Source organism: Fukomys damarensis, unplaced genomic scaffold, assembly GCF_012274545.1.
Source record: "Fukomys damarensis isolate Sample0158 unplaced genomic scaffold, DMR_v1.0_HiC HiC_scaffold_15, whole genome shotgun sequence".
In the NCBI taxonomy this organism is placed as follows: Eukaryota; Metazoa; Chordata; class Mammalia; order Rodentia; family Bathyergidae; genus Fukomys; species Fukomys damarensis.
Window position 1 is genome coordinate 3312032 of NW_022900927.1, and position 14379 is coordinate 3326410.

Consider the following 14379-nt stretch of genomic DNA (forward strand, 5'->3'; position numbering starts at 1 on the left):
AAACACATAGAATGAATTTTTTAGGAGGTAAGTTTTTGGCCATATTTTTATTTATTTATTTTGGTACTGGGGATTGAACTCAGGTCCTTGTGCTTGCAAGGCAGGCCACCGAACCACTGAGCTAAATCCCCGGCCCTAAGGCCATGTATTTATTTATAGTAATACCTCCGCTGTCCAGGAACACTTCTGTTTGCAGACAAAAGTATTTGGCAAAATTTTGCTTGTTTCCAAACTCTGCACTGGGTGACAATATGACCATGTCAATCTTCCCCAAAATTGTAAAAAATTAAGTCTGTAATCCGAGGCACCACTATATGTACTTTTGCAGGGGTGCAACACAGGACATGCTAGGCAAGTGCTGTCACTGAGCTACACCCTCAGCCCAGCAATTCATTTAAAACAATTTTTCCTCAAGCTATTATGATGTGAGAATACTATTTATGGTCCCAGGCATTAACTTTTAATTTATTTGGAAGTGGGAGGACAGACAAAGACAGCATTGGCTATTTACTTTGAGGTGTGATTCTACAGCAATATACTGATTTTAAAAATTAACGTAGCAGAGAGGATAGCTCTAAATGCATATGGTCCATCAAAGTCAGCTGAGTGGTGATGGACATTTATTTAAGCATTCTGTTACTTGCTTGCTCAAAATATTTTGGTATTGGCTCAGAGACAGTTATAAGCCACAGGAAAACTAAATTATAATTATAGTGACCCCAAAACCAGTTACAGCATTCTTTTTTATTTTTGTACTGGGGATCGAACTTGGGTTCTTGTGCTTGTGAGGCAGGTGGCAGAACCACTGAGCTAAATCCCCAGCCCTACAGCGTTCTTTTTATGCATCTAATTTGGATCTTAAGGACATTATCCTATTTTCAGTATTAAATTTATTCTGAAGGCTGATTTACTACCACGGGAATTATCCAAAAGAATAAGCTGTTACCCATGGGCCCCCCCATGCAACTCTGTTCCCAGTTTTTACAACAGATGAAATTTCTAATGAATTATTTAGTCCTTATAAATGAATATTAAGGGAATATTATTTTCTGTGTATAGAGGTGGATCAATACAAATCCCAAGGCAACAAGACTGACTCTGTGAATGCCTTGCAGCTTGGTGCCATGCAGCCAGCCTGGTGTAACAAGCACCAGGGCCAGTGGGGGCAGGGCAGCCCTCGGCACTGCGTTTCCATCCGTACAGGGGAAGGTGGGCAGATGACTCAGCTCTAGCCTTGAGTGCCAGAGGCGTGGCCGCGAGGGAAGTCATGGCAAGGGTGACCCCGCACGGGACCACCTATGGTTTATCACTGTTGCTCAGTCTGCTTCTGAACTCTGATCCTCCTGCCTTACCCTAATAGCCCGGATGGTGACCACCAAATACAGCCCGAGGGAAGCAGCCTCTGGATGCCTCTTCTGTCCCTAGGGCAGCTGCACCTGCTAGGGCAGCTGGATGGCAGGCACATAACCTCACCAAGCCACATTCTGGGCTCCTCCCCAGGTCTACACAGCTCAGCGCTCCACAGCCCTCTCCTCCCAGCACCAGAAGTTGCCCATCCCAGGGCCTGCGGTGTGGGCACTTGTTTAATCACTCCCTTCCTCCAGGAAAAGAGGGAAACAACACTGCTGCTGGAGCCCAGGACCTTCCTGTCACAAAGGGTCCTGCAAGGCCCTGGCTCTGCTTTTCAGCCACAAGGGGAATAAAAGCTGAGCTCTGCTGAGGCAATTCTTCTAAGGCTGTACCAGTGCCTCATTAGTTCCAGGACCTGCCTGAAGACGTTAAGGGAACCAGCTAATACTACATTTACTTAGCTGCTGCTGCTGCTGCTTCTCTTTTTTTTTTACTTAGCTTCTTAATAAACTACCAAACTGTCTTGCACGTGGAGCAGGTCTGCATTTCAACAGTCTAGGAGACTGAGGCAGGAAGATGACAAGTTTGAGCCCAGTCTTGGCAATTTAGTGAGACTCTCCGAACAAACAAACAAACAAACAAACGAAAAAAACCAAACCAAAATCAAGACCAAAGCAAACTGTCAAACTGGGAAGTTACCTACGAACCTTGGTCTTTTAAACCTGCTGCCTCCTGGTTCGCTTCCATTCAGGCAGTCTGTGCTGCAGTGGCCTTCACGTCTCGGGCAGGTTGTCTCACTTGTTTCCCCTTCTCACAGAGGGACACAAAGCTTGCCCTGAGACGCCCAGAAGCGGTCATTCTTACCCTCTCTGTTATGTGCATTGTCATGGTCAACAAATACGTTCACAAAAACATTCCAGGCCTCCAGGCCGCGCTGAGCCAACTCCACTTCCTCCTCCAGGTTTCTTGCTTTCCACAGGGGGATGGCAGGTCCAGGGGTTCCTGTGACCCTCAGGGTACAGGCTCTGCAGAGAGCAGTTGCCAGGCGAAGACACCAAAAGCCAGAAGTGAGCTGCTAACACCCTGAAAATACCCCAGTCCCTCCAGTAACAGAAGAAAAAAATGCCAAGAATGGAGGAGTCTATCTTTTTGTGTTCTCCTTCCATGCAGCCAAACTCCTTGGGTCTGGTATTTAAAATACTTTCTGTCTTTACTTTGTGCAGAAAAATGTTGCAAAGACTGGAAGAATGACTCCTAACTGAAAGGTATCAAATGGTTATGACTTACGCTAAGGTGAGGACAGCTACACAGCCGGTAGACTGGTCACCCCGAGGCTGCGCCAGGAGGAGGCCACTGTGACCCTGGGGACAGCCGCCCAGCACCTACATGAACAGGGTTACTGGCTTCTTCCTGACTAGCACCACTCCCCCCACCCCCAACATTTTCAAACTATGGATTTTAAGTCACAGGAATATTCAGTCTAAGAAAAGTATCTTATTAGGGTAATATAATTTTTTACAGAAGATAGTATATTTACACACATCTAACACATGAAAATACTCTATTTTATACTAAATTCCAGGTTTAAATGAACTACAGTAGGGCATCTCCCTGTCTGCAAATGAGGACCTTCCCGTTGGGCCCACAGGGCTGCCCAGACGAAACCATCGGTGGCCCGCAGCACGCAGGCCGCCCAGCCCTCCTCACACATCCACGCCTTTGATGAGCGAGCCCTCTAGGACAATGCTGAAGTCCTGGATGGTCTGCAGGACCCGGATGAGCGAGTTGACAGTCATGCGGTCTCGCAGCAGTGCGCTCTCCTCATACATTCGCGTGACGGCAGGGCACTCAGCCAGCAGCGGGATCCACTGTGGGAGCAGGTGGTCCCTGCAGAGCAAACAGAGCCAGTCTGAGCACACATGCAGCTGCGCTCCCTGGGCAGGTGTGGCGGCCATGCATATCCAGTGTGGGTGGAAACTGGAGACAAGACATGGTTGGTAGTAGTAAAGAGAGATTGCTGAGGGTGGTAGGCTAACAGCACACCCCACAGACTCTGAGAGTGTATCAGAGAGGCTGGGACCTAAATAAGCGCTCTAGAAGGTGGGCACAGCTCAGCCGCAGGGCGCTTGCTTATTAGTATGCCTGAAGCCCTGGCATGGGCTCTCCAATCATGGAAAGAAAAGAAAAAGAAAATTGTGATTTTACCACCTTTACAAAAGGTAGAAGCCAGGTGTGGTGGTACACACCCAGTGCTCTGGAAGGCTGAGGCAGGAGGACTGCAAATTAGTGAGGCCCTGTGTCAAAATAAAAAAGGGCTGAAAGGGCCGGGGGCTTACCTCAGTGGTGCTGCAACTGCCTTGCAAGCACAAGGTCTTCAGTTATATCGCTGGTACCAAAAAAAAGGCTAAAGATGTAACCCTTTGTGGGGTGGGGTATGGAGGGCTGGGACAGGGCTCAGCAATGAGTTTGTGAATGTCAGGGTTTGATCTCCAGCAACACTAATGCAGTGGTGCCTCAATTCATGAACTTCATTTATTCCACAATTTTGGAAAAGACGGCTGCATGAGTGTTTTGGTGGGAAGGGTGGCCACGGTCACACTGGTCACGTGATGCAGAGTTCATGCACGGAAGCAAAATTCTGCTGAATGCTTCTATTTGCAAACCAAATTGTTTGCAAACAGATGTGTTCATGAACTGAAGTACCATTATAATAAATAAAAACAAAGGGGTAGGAAATAGTCTGGAAGATGGCATTTGTATAAGAGTCCCGTCATATTATTAAATCTAAAGTGATACAGCAGTGAGTATCCACTGCACAAGGTCTCCACGGTACAGCACATGTGCACACTCAGCTCTACCCAGGATTCACCTAACCTTTGGAAGCAGCAGGCTCTCCGGGGGGATGGGAGTAGACCCTGGCTTTCCCTTTGTCACTGTGCCTTGGGAGAGCCTGCTAACCTAGCGACGCCTCGTCTATAGTCTGTTTGCCCAGGCTGGGCTAAAACCTGCAGTTCTTTGACCTCTGGCTCTCAGGGCTGGGATCACAAGCGTGCGCCCTGCGGCTGAGCTGTGGCCACGTTCTAGAGCGCTTATTTAGGTCCTGGTCTCTGTCATACACTCTCAGAGTCTGTGGGGTGTACTGCTAGCCTAGCACTCTCTGTGCTCTTTGCCAGGACACGGGATGCTGTATGTAGTGGTAGTCATGAAGTGACAGGCGGATGCCAGAACTCAGGAGCTTTGTAATGAAAGTTGGAATGAAAGGAAGACAAGGGCAAGCTTTGTTGTAATCTTTTCCGACTCCTGCTTAACAGGTATCAAAGGAGGACAGTGAAAGGTTGGCTTTATACCGTGTTCCAAGGCAAACTAAAATCTGGAATTTGCCATCCTTCCCAATATTCCTGGGTGCTGTATTGATAGCGTTCACGTAGTGGCAGAAGGTTTTGTAGGACGACTTCTGAATAAGGACTTCATCTTCGCTGTCTAGAATCTGGTCGGTGGTTTCAAAATAAGCAACTACCTTCTCTGGAGGAGGAAAACAGAATCACATCACAACATGTGCCAGTACTTCCTTCACAAGAAGCCCCAGCACCTAGTTTATTCTGCAAACACTAGTGAGCTCTCAGGGCAGCCAGTCCTGACATCAAACCCACAACCCCATCACTGATTCAGAGTGAGTTCTCGGGTCCACGGTCCTTGCTGAACAAGGCTGGAAGGTTTACTGCTGTTTTTTTTTTTTTTTTTTTTTTTTTTTTTTTTTTTTTTTTGGTGTTGTTACTGGGGACTCAACCGAGGATTTTCACACTGAGCTACATGCACAGCCCACAGCACCTCCCCGCTTCTAAACCTGGAGACAGAGTCTCACTAAGTCACTAAGCTGTCCAGCCTGGGCTAAAACTTGCAATCCTCCTGCATCAGCCTCCCAGAGTGGTGGGATTACAGGTGTGCACAACCACATCCGGCTTCTGGGTACCACACAAATTACATATTTGTTAAGATTTTGTGTACTACTGGTTCTTCCACCATAGAGTATAAGTCTGCCAAATGTAAGTGTTTCTGCTGCATCTAAAGTAGTGTCTGGAATGCTGTACGTAAACATTTGTTAAACGTGTGCCAAACAAATTGTGATTTGATGTTTATTTTTAAAGTCTCCCCCTCATCACTAGCCTGTTTTATTCAGGTTCCCGGGCCCTGTGTTCTCTGGGAAGCACTTCAAGGGCCAGGTGGTGGCACACATCTGCCCAACTCACCCACGAAGTCCCAAATGAAGACGTTTTTATGAAAGATGCGGGCTGACTTGAAGCCATGGTGGAAAACTTGCTCGAGGGCTGCAACCAGGCCGTTTTCTCCGCAGAGCAACAGGGTAAGGCTCCCCCTCTGTGAAGTGTAACACACTGTGCAGATGGAAGGCTGTGGCTTTCTCACTAAGGCACGCCCTAGAGCGACCCCACCCTGGGCACCCGGGAGCAGCTCTGCAGGGCCTGGAGTCTGCCGGGAGGTCCTCAGCTCTATAGCCCCACGTACCTCTTTCTCAGGTTTGTGAAAATGCTTCACGATGTTGTTCACGGCTTCTCCAATGCCCTCCTGGATCTGCCCAGCATTAGGCCCTGCAAAGCAAGGATCAGTGGCTGTGCTGCCCCATGGAAAACACCTTGCCTGGGAGGTGCCAGCCATGTCTCAGAGGAGCCCCTCCCAGGGCAGGCTGGCTCTCGGGACATAGCCAGAGCCTGGAAGCTGTAAACAGGGAAGGGAAAGTGGGCAAGAGTGAGGGCTGGGGATTTAGCTCAGTGGTTCTGCCGCCTGCCTTGCAAGCACAAACACCTAAGTTCAATCCCAGGTACCGAAAAAAAAAAAAACAACAACAACAACAAAAAAAGTGGGTGTTGTCACAGCATCAGAGCGAAGACACCCCCGCCCTCCCGGCCCTGAATGGGGGGCAGAGGCCAAGGCTGGAGGCTGGTGAGCCAGCCTGGAGGGTGCTGCTTTCCAGGGGGGGAGGCCAGAAAGAGCCCTTGGCTCCTTCCTCCCAGCCAGCCCTGCTGGTGCCCACTTCTACTCGCTCATCGAGGCTGCACCAAGAATGGCTAAAAAACATGAAGTGGTACAGACTCCATTCAGGGTTACAAGTGCACAAAAAGAGTAACAGTACTGGGGGTTCACACACGGTAGGTAAACTCTCTAGTACTGAGTTACAGGCACTAGCCCTTTAAAAACTTTTATTTTGAAAAAGCATCGAACTAAATTGCCCAGGCTGGCCTCGAACTTTGAGTCCTCCTGCCTGAGCTTTGTGAGTAGCTGGGATCACAGGCATGCGCCTCCACATCCAGCTACAATGATGTATTTTGGTGTTTTCTGGTAGTGGTAAACTATTACATCCAATTTACTTACCAGAGCATAAAGCAAAAAAGTATACATGGTACTGTTTGGGAATCTCTGAATTCACCTCCTGGAGGATTTCTCTGATATACGTTTGCTTAGGTAAAGTGGAAGTAAATTATTTCTAAAGATTGTTAAAATGCAAATCTCGAATGACTGAAAAAAGAAATTTATTTTTGTTTTTTTTGAGACAGGGTCTCACTATGTAGTTGAGACTGACCTGGAACTCACCATGTAGCCCAGGCTGGTCTCAAACTCACAGCAATCCTTCTGCCTCAGCCTCCCAAGTGCTGGGATTACAGGCGTGCGCCACCACGCCCGGCAAATTACTGAATATTGATACTATGGCACCTTCGGCACCTAGTAGGTTCTTTACCTAGCAGTTTTGTCTTTCTCTTCTCTTTTCAACATAAGTTTATTTTGAAAACTTTGACAGATATTACTCATTTAAAGACCTACCCGTTCAATGACTATTCAGACTGATGACTTGCATTTGGGCTCACAACACAGGAATGTAAGCAGCACTGTGACTTTCTGGTGGCTTCTTCCACAGCACAGTACTGTCCTTTCTGCTGACCTCACTGCACAGTACAGTACCGTAGTCTATGTCCTGGTATACGTTACAGCACTGCATGTAGGAGTGATGCAAACAAGAGCCAGGTCATCACGTTGGAGTTTCCTTTGACATTTCTTTGTTCTGAATATTGTATATCCCTAGCGACCAATTTTCTGAATGACCTGGTCCCGGAAATGAACTCAGTTGCTAAATGAGGAATGTCTTTATTTGTTCCCAAAACTCTTCCAATTATCTCCCAGAACGCCCAGTTATGCGTCTCTGAGTCTTGGGTTAAAATTGGCTGCTTGTTGAGCAAAGAAAGAAAATACTATAAAAAATGAGAGGATAACGGTCTCTCAACAACAGGCCTAGTTCCCTGAAACTGGACTTAGAATATGCAATAATCTGAATGGCTAGTGGTGGTCTAATTTTAATGAATTAAAAACAAACTTTGGGGCTGTGGGATCAAACCTAAGGTTCTGTGCATGATACAACGTGATCTACCACTGAGCTACAGATACTTCCTCCTCATGCCCCCTTTAAAAACTTCCCTCCCCCACTCCCTTCCTAACTAGGGCCTGAACCCAGGACCTTCATACTAAGCTACATCCCTAGATCTTTTTGTATTTTGAGACAGGGTCTCGCTGTGTCACCAAGTTACCCTGGCCGAGCTTGAACTTGCCATCCTCCTGCCTCAGCCTCCCCAGTAACTGGGATCACAGGCGTGTGCCATCATGCCTGGCATTCTTCTGTTTCCATCTCCTCACTATATTCACAAACACAGTCGTGTTCTGTGAACTGACCACAGGAAACCTGAAATGTGTGAGCCACACTGGGAAACAGGAAAAGCAGCTACTCACTGGCAGTCTTGCCAGTCAGTGAGGTGATGCTCAGCCTCCGGGCTGTGGTGGGTGACTTCTGCTGGGGCGGGGTCCGACACTGCTTCCCGAGGTCCTCCTCCGCTGCCGGTGCCATCAGCTCCCCGATGAGAATCCTCTCCAGGCTCCCATCATCCACGCCTTTCCCCAGCCAGCGCCCACATGGGAACCTGCCGGGACGACAGGAAACGCCTCCATCACAGTTACTCTGCACTGGCTTTAGTCAGTGGGTTAGAAGAAATGACACACACACACACACACACCCCAAACAAAAAAGAAACGCCAACCCTTCACTTTCACTCCTGTGAACTGTCTAACTATAAACACTTCAAAAAATGTAGAAAAACAGAGTATAATGTATCAGACCCCCACATTTTTATCTGCCACATGTTTCGCTTTTGTTGTAGCTGAAGTATTTTACAGCCAACACTTCAGTATGAATGTCTAAGTGGGGGCCAGAGCCACACGCTGCTATCACCCTTCAAATGAAAGTAATTCCTTTTTTTTTTTGGTACCAAGGACCAAACTCAGGTCCTTGAGCTTGAGAGGCAGGTGGCAGAACCATTGAACTAAATCCCTAGCCCTAAAGTAATTCTTTAATATTCTGTCCTTTGTTTTTCTCTTGTGTTACTGGGGACCCAATTTTTTTTAATACTTAAAAGTGTATTATTAAAACTCTGGATAGTTTTAGAAAGAACATTTTCATAGTAGAAATTAAGGTGGGAGTTAAGGCATAGAAGAGAGGAGCTTGTCCCTTTAGGGCAGAGTTCAGTGTAACCAATACAATCCATCTTTTTTTACTCTTAGCAAAAGTAACTGAAGTTGGGTGCCATGGGGTGTGCCTGTAATCCCAGCACTCTGAGAGGCTGAGGCAAAAGAGCTGCAAATTTGAACCCAGCATGGGCAACTTAGATCCTGCCTCAAAATAAAAATATTTAAAAAGGCCAGGGATGAAACTCAGTGTGAAGGCCTTGGGTTCAATTCTTGGCAGCATAAAAGGAATAGTTTAAGCTTCCTTTAATGTCCCGTACTTACAGCCATCTTTTTGAACACTTGTGGACCGAGCATTGGCAGCAAATATATTTTGATTTTTTTTTTTTTTGGTGGTACTGGGGATTGAATCCAGGGCTTTCTAAACCCCAAGCAACATCACAGTCTTTTTTAAATCTTAAGACAGGGTCTTGCTAAGTTTCCAAGTTGTCCAGGCTGGGTTTGAACTCTTAATCATCCTGTTTCAGCCCCTTATTAGTGCTGAGATTACAGGCATGTATTAGCATGCCTGGCTTTTTCTATTTTTAACAGTATTTTTGGAGGGTTTTTTACATTATATAAACAAAAAAAAAAAAATCCAAACAAACTAAATTCAGAAGCCAGTGGAAAAATTTTAGAAAGAAATCCTTATCAAAGAACTCTGGGCTCCCAAGGCCACCTACTCACCTGTATGTGTGTCCCGTGATCTCATTTCTGACCATGACGCAGTCCACTAGCCACTTGGTTAGCAGCCCTGAGTTGTCGTGACCGATCTGGACAGTGGTGAGCTTCCCCAGGTTCTGGCACTGTGGGCAGGAGTACAGGTCACTCAGCACTGAACACACCCGCCTTCCAGCTTTCTTGGGCACTTCTTCCCTTCCCCTGTAGCTACAGAGATGCGCTGAGCCACACACTAGGGAAATAGTTCCTGGCTTTCGGGGAGCCCTCAAACAAGGGGACAGGAGACTGACAACATGGATTGCAAACAGAAGGGCTGGGCTGAAAGGTGAGTAAGGGCTAGAGGATAGCCAGGGAAGGACAGGGAAAGGTGTGTAGGCACCCAGAGCCCTCGCCAAGACGGTGGCTTTGTGAGCCTTGAAGGGTGGGAAGGATGTCCAAAAGCGCAAGAGGGCACTGTTTAGACAGACTTACAAAGAGGACAGCAAAACCCTAACACTAACTGAGAAATCACCAATGTAGCCCAGCCTGGTGATGCATGCCTGTACTTTCAGGGATCAGGGGCAGAGGCAGGAGGATCGCTGTGTGTTCAAGGCCAGCCAGGGCTACATCGTGAGTTTAAGGCCAGGATGAACTGTACAGCAATACCCTGGCCCCCCATCACCAACATTCAAGTATTTCTTTTTTTGAGTACTGGGGAATCAAACTCAGGATTTTGCACTTTCCAGGTACATGCAGCGCCACTGAGCTACATCCCTGTCCTTAGTTTTTCTATTTTTAAAAAATTTAATATGTGTACATAACACATCTTAATTCTTTTGACTTTCCCTACTTCCCTTTCCCCTTTCTCTAACTCTTGATCTCCTTTCTACTGCAAAAAAAATCCTATTATCTTTCATTTTGCTCTTTCAATTATTTATACTTTGGGTTTTTCATGTAAGAGAATATGATATTTAAGCTTGTGTGTCTGATTTATTTCACTTAACACTATCGTCTCCAGTGCGCCCACTTTCATAAAAATGAGTCATATGGCCAGGGATTTAGCTCAGTGGTTCCACCGCCTGCCTTGCAAGCTCAAGGGCCGGAGTTTGATCCCTGGTAAAAAAAAAAAAAAAAGAAGTCAGATTTTTCCTTCCTTCCTTCTGTACTGGGGTATCAAACTCAGGCCCTTACACTTGGCAAGGCAGGCGCTGGAACCACTGAGCCAAATCCGCAGCGCAAATTTGTTTTTATTTATGGCAGAGCAGTGTTCTGTTGTGCATACATTTTCTTTATCCTACGTTTTTCTATTTTTGTTTGTTTTTTTGGTACTGGGGATTGAACTTGAGACTTTGTATTCATGAGGCAGGTGGCAGAACCACTGAGCTAAATTCCCGGTCCATTTTTCTAGTTTTAGTAAGGGGTTGGGGACCCAGCTCAGTGGTAGAGCACCTGCCCAGCATGTGCAAGACCTTGGGTTTGAACCCCAGTAGAATGAAAAGAACAAACAAAAACCAACACCCCCCAAATTTCATTTAACTTGTTTGAACTGTGCTCAACTGCAGCTAATTGAAACTGCATAAAGTGAAGTACAAATGAAGGGCGACTGCTGTAATTACTGATGTCCTACTAGCCCCGTGTGGACAAGTACGAAATTAAAGGAACTTCAAACACGAATCCCAGTAACACTGACTTAGAATCTGATGAAGAAGAGCCCGTACCCCTACCTGACTGTGTTGGATGGAAGCCCCAGGAGCTGTGAGTTCTAAAAGCATCTAACTTCCTGATGCTTGGCTGTGTTGTTTTGTTTCAGTATTAGAGATTGAACTCAGGGTCTCTGCACCCAGCTACATCTCCAACCCTTTCTGAGACAGAGCCTTGATAAGTCACTAAGTTGTTGGGGCCAGGCATGGCCCTCCTGCCTCAGCCTCCCTAATACCGGGACTATAGCAGCAGGTGCCATGTGCATTGCAACTGTGGCTTCTTCACAACACACCATGGCGACCCAGATGAAAGAAGATTGCAGCCTGATTTACTAAGGCAGCAGAGATGGAATGAAACAGGCTCTTGTGTGAGGGTTTGGGAAATTCTTCCCGTATGCCAGGAGCAAACTCAATATGGGCTCAAAAATATGAAAATAATATACCAAGTAAGAGCCGGAGTCCAACGGTCGTGACACAACAGTCCTCTTTAAGATGTCTCTGTGAACGTTACCGACTGGTGCAAGGTGTGATAAGCACTACACCGGGTCTCTGGTCCTGTGCCAAAGGCCACACAGTCAGAGGCAGGGAAGAGAACCGCTATGGGAGACAGGCATTCTCTGCACCCCACCGGCCAGGCACCGGCATGGACCACAGCAGACCACACCCAGGTCAGCAGGGAAACTGAGCAGTGACTGTGAACTGCCACAATGTGCGACACATAAGCATAAGCTGCCGTAGACGACAAGATGCACACACTCAAAACACGGCCCTGCACTGGACAGAACGGGAACGAGAAGGCCAAAGTGGACTCTGAGAATTCAGCGATGTCTCTGCTAGGACCCTGGGGCACTCACCTCGAAAGCCATCTCGAGGAGGTTCTTGGGGATTTGCATCACCCCTGTGTCTCCCAGCTCTCCTGATACACAAATCCAAGGGTTTGAGGTGATGATTGCATTGCTCAGCTTTTTAATTGGGATGATCACTGACCTGTATGGGATCACTGAGAGAAAAATGTGGAAATTAATGAAAAGTTACAATAAAACTCCCCTGGCCTTGTACTTTCAATCCTCCTGCCTCTGCCTCCTGAGTGTTGGGATTATAGATGTGCACCAGAATGACCAGCATGATCTACCTATCTTTTAAGATGTATTCACATTGTACAAAGAAATGAGATCGTAGCCTCTTCCGGTCTGGAAAGACGAGGTTGGGTTCTAAACTGTAAGTTTCCACCCATGGTGGGTCCCATGACTATCCACTATTGCACGTGTATGGTGAATCTATCACCATAGTGACATACACTACCGCTTACTACTTAGCAACAGCCTCCAACACAGCAAGAGAATTCCTGAAGATAGGAACACAGGAATATGCAATGTTGTCATTGCTTTTTTGGGGGTGGACCTGGGCCCTGAACCCATGCCAAGCCTATACTAGGCAAGCCACATTCCCAGACCTCCCCCCCGCCCTGACCTGGGGCTCAAACCCAGGGCATTCTACCATTAAACTACATTCTTACCCCTGCCTTTTAAATTTTGAAACAGAGTCTCTAATTTGTCCAGTCTGGCCTCAAATTTGTGATCCTCCTGCCTTGGCCTCTGATAGTGCTGGGATTAGAGGAGTGTACCACCATGACTGGCTCCTTGTTTATGTTTTAAAATTAATTTTAAAGCAAAGCTGAGTATGAATGAACACGACTACTGATTTGGTTTCATATGAAAACAGGGGTAGATGACTTCTTGGTTAAACTCCACTGTTGATTTTCTTGAGGCTTGCTTTTAAAGCACTCACTTTAGAACTTTCCCTTCCCACATTCATAGCCCAGTATGAAACACCAAGAATAACAAAGGCACCTCCATTCTGGATCCACCATAAAGACTAAGCTATAGCCTGGGAAGCCACCAAGGTTCAGCCTGTGCAGGGAGCCCTGGGGACTGCAGAGGCCAGATGTCTGGGGAAGCCTTTCCCTTGCAAGGCGTTTCCAAAGGCCACCACTAGATGGTACTGTTCCACTGCAGCCCTCTGCCCAGGCGACCTACAGGTCTCCTTGGCCTCTCTAAAATAGGGGACTCAAATACATGAGCATATTTTTGTTCACCAGACTCCCAGGCCCTCACACCCTGCACACCCTGACCACCCTGCCTCAGGTGGGGCTCCAATTGCAATCTTCCTGCCTCAGCCTCCAAAGTCCTGAGATGACACGGATTATACCCAGGTTACGCTGTTTAAAAAATAAGGTAGAATATTTTTTGTTCATGTCCTTGGGATTTCTAATCACTGGGCTGCAAGACAGGAGTGCTAGAAGCTGTCTCTGAATAAAGCCCACCTGCAGGACTCACTGCCCAGACACGGACTCTCTCCTATCTGAGCTCCTGGGGCAGGCGAACAATGAGTAAATGGTTTGTTTCCCAATTTTATGTAAGTGACTATCTTTATGTTGGCCAAACAGCCTCTCTCTCTGTCCTTTTATTTTGGCTAAAGAAAAGGAAAATGTGAGATGGAAGGCCATGCTTTGACTGACTGGTAATCACTGAACTGAAAGCAGAAGAGGTTGGTGAGAGAATGTCTGGGGCCTGCAGCTCCTCCTGGTCCTGCCTGACAATGCCCATGGAGGCTGCAGGACAAGGCCCGCCTGGAGGTGCAAGCCTCCAAGGGCCTGGTGCCCAGCATGACTTCGCAGCTGAGTAAAAAGAGAAGCATTATCACACAGAAACTCTGCCATGCAGGGTCCCACGTCCTAAGTGGAGATGCAGAGGAGAGATCTGCAGACACAAGGAGGGCCCCAGGGATCTAACTGACCTGCTCGCCTGGAACCACAGATCTTATTTTAGATTCTCATGTCTGCAGCAACCTAATTCAGCGTAGCTGGACAGCAATTTCAGAGGGCTCTGTTACCCCCATTCCTGTTTTACCTGTCTGTCCCGAGCAGAGACTGGAAAGCCAAATTACAGTCTCACAAGTTGGGCCAGTGGACCGTGCAAGGTGCTGAGTGGGACTCTGAGGTAAGTCTATTTTTAAGAACTGACCCTGCCCTCCCCACCCCAGACTGCCTCTTTCCTCTTTCCCGGGAGGTGGATGAAGAACACAGCTTTCTGCCCAGAAAGGGGCAAGAAGA

General features: G+C 47.3%; 1 protein-coding gene across 1 annotated transcript in view; it reads right to left on the bottom strand.

Moving 5' to 3' along the window:
* Window positions 1–640: 640 nt before the first annotated feature.
* The window catches only part of Dennd5b (DENN domain containing 5B), a 72815-nt gene continuing 59076 nt past the window's right edge, over window positions 641–14379 (bottom strand). Inside the window, exons 14-20 of the mRNA XM_010629001.2 lie at window positions 12122–12267; window positions 9595–9713; window positions 8140–8327; window positions 5872–5954; window positions 5598–5724; window positions 4698–4872; window positions 641–3237 (exon numbers count right to left, since the gene is read on the bottom strand). Coding sequence (XP_010627303.1) covers window positions 3054–3237; window positions 4698–4872; window positions 5598–5724; window positions 5872–5954; window positions 8140–8327; window positions 9595–9713; window positions 12122–12267 — 1022 coding nt within the window. The 3' untranslated portion in view covers window positions 641–3053. The remainder of the gene's footprint in view (window positions 3238–4697; window positions 4873–5597; window positions 5725–5871; window positions 5955–8139; window positions 8328–9594; window positions 9714–12121; window positions 12268–14379) is intronic.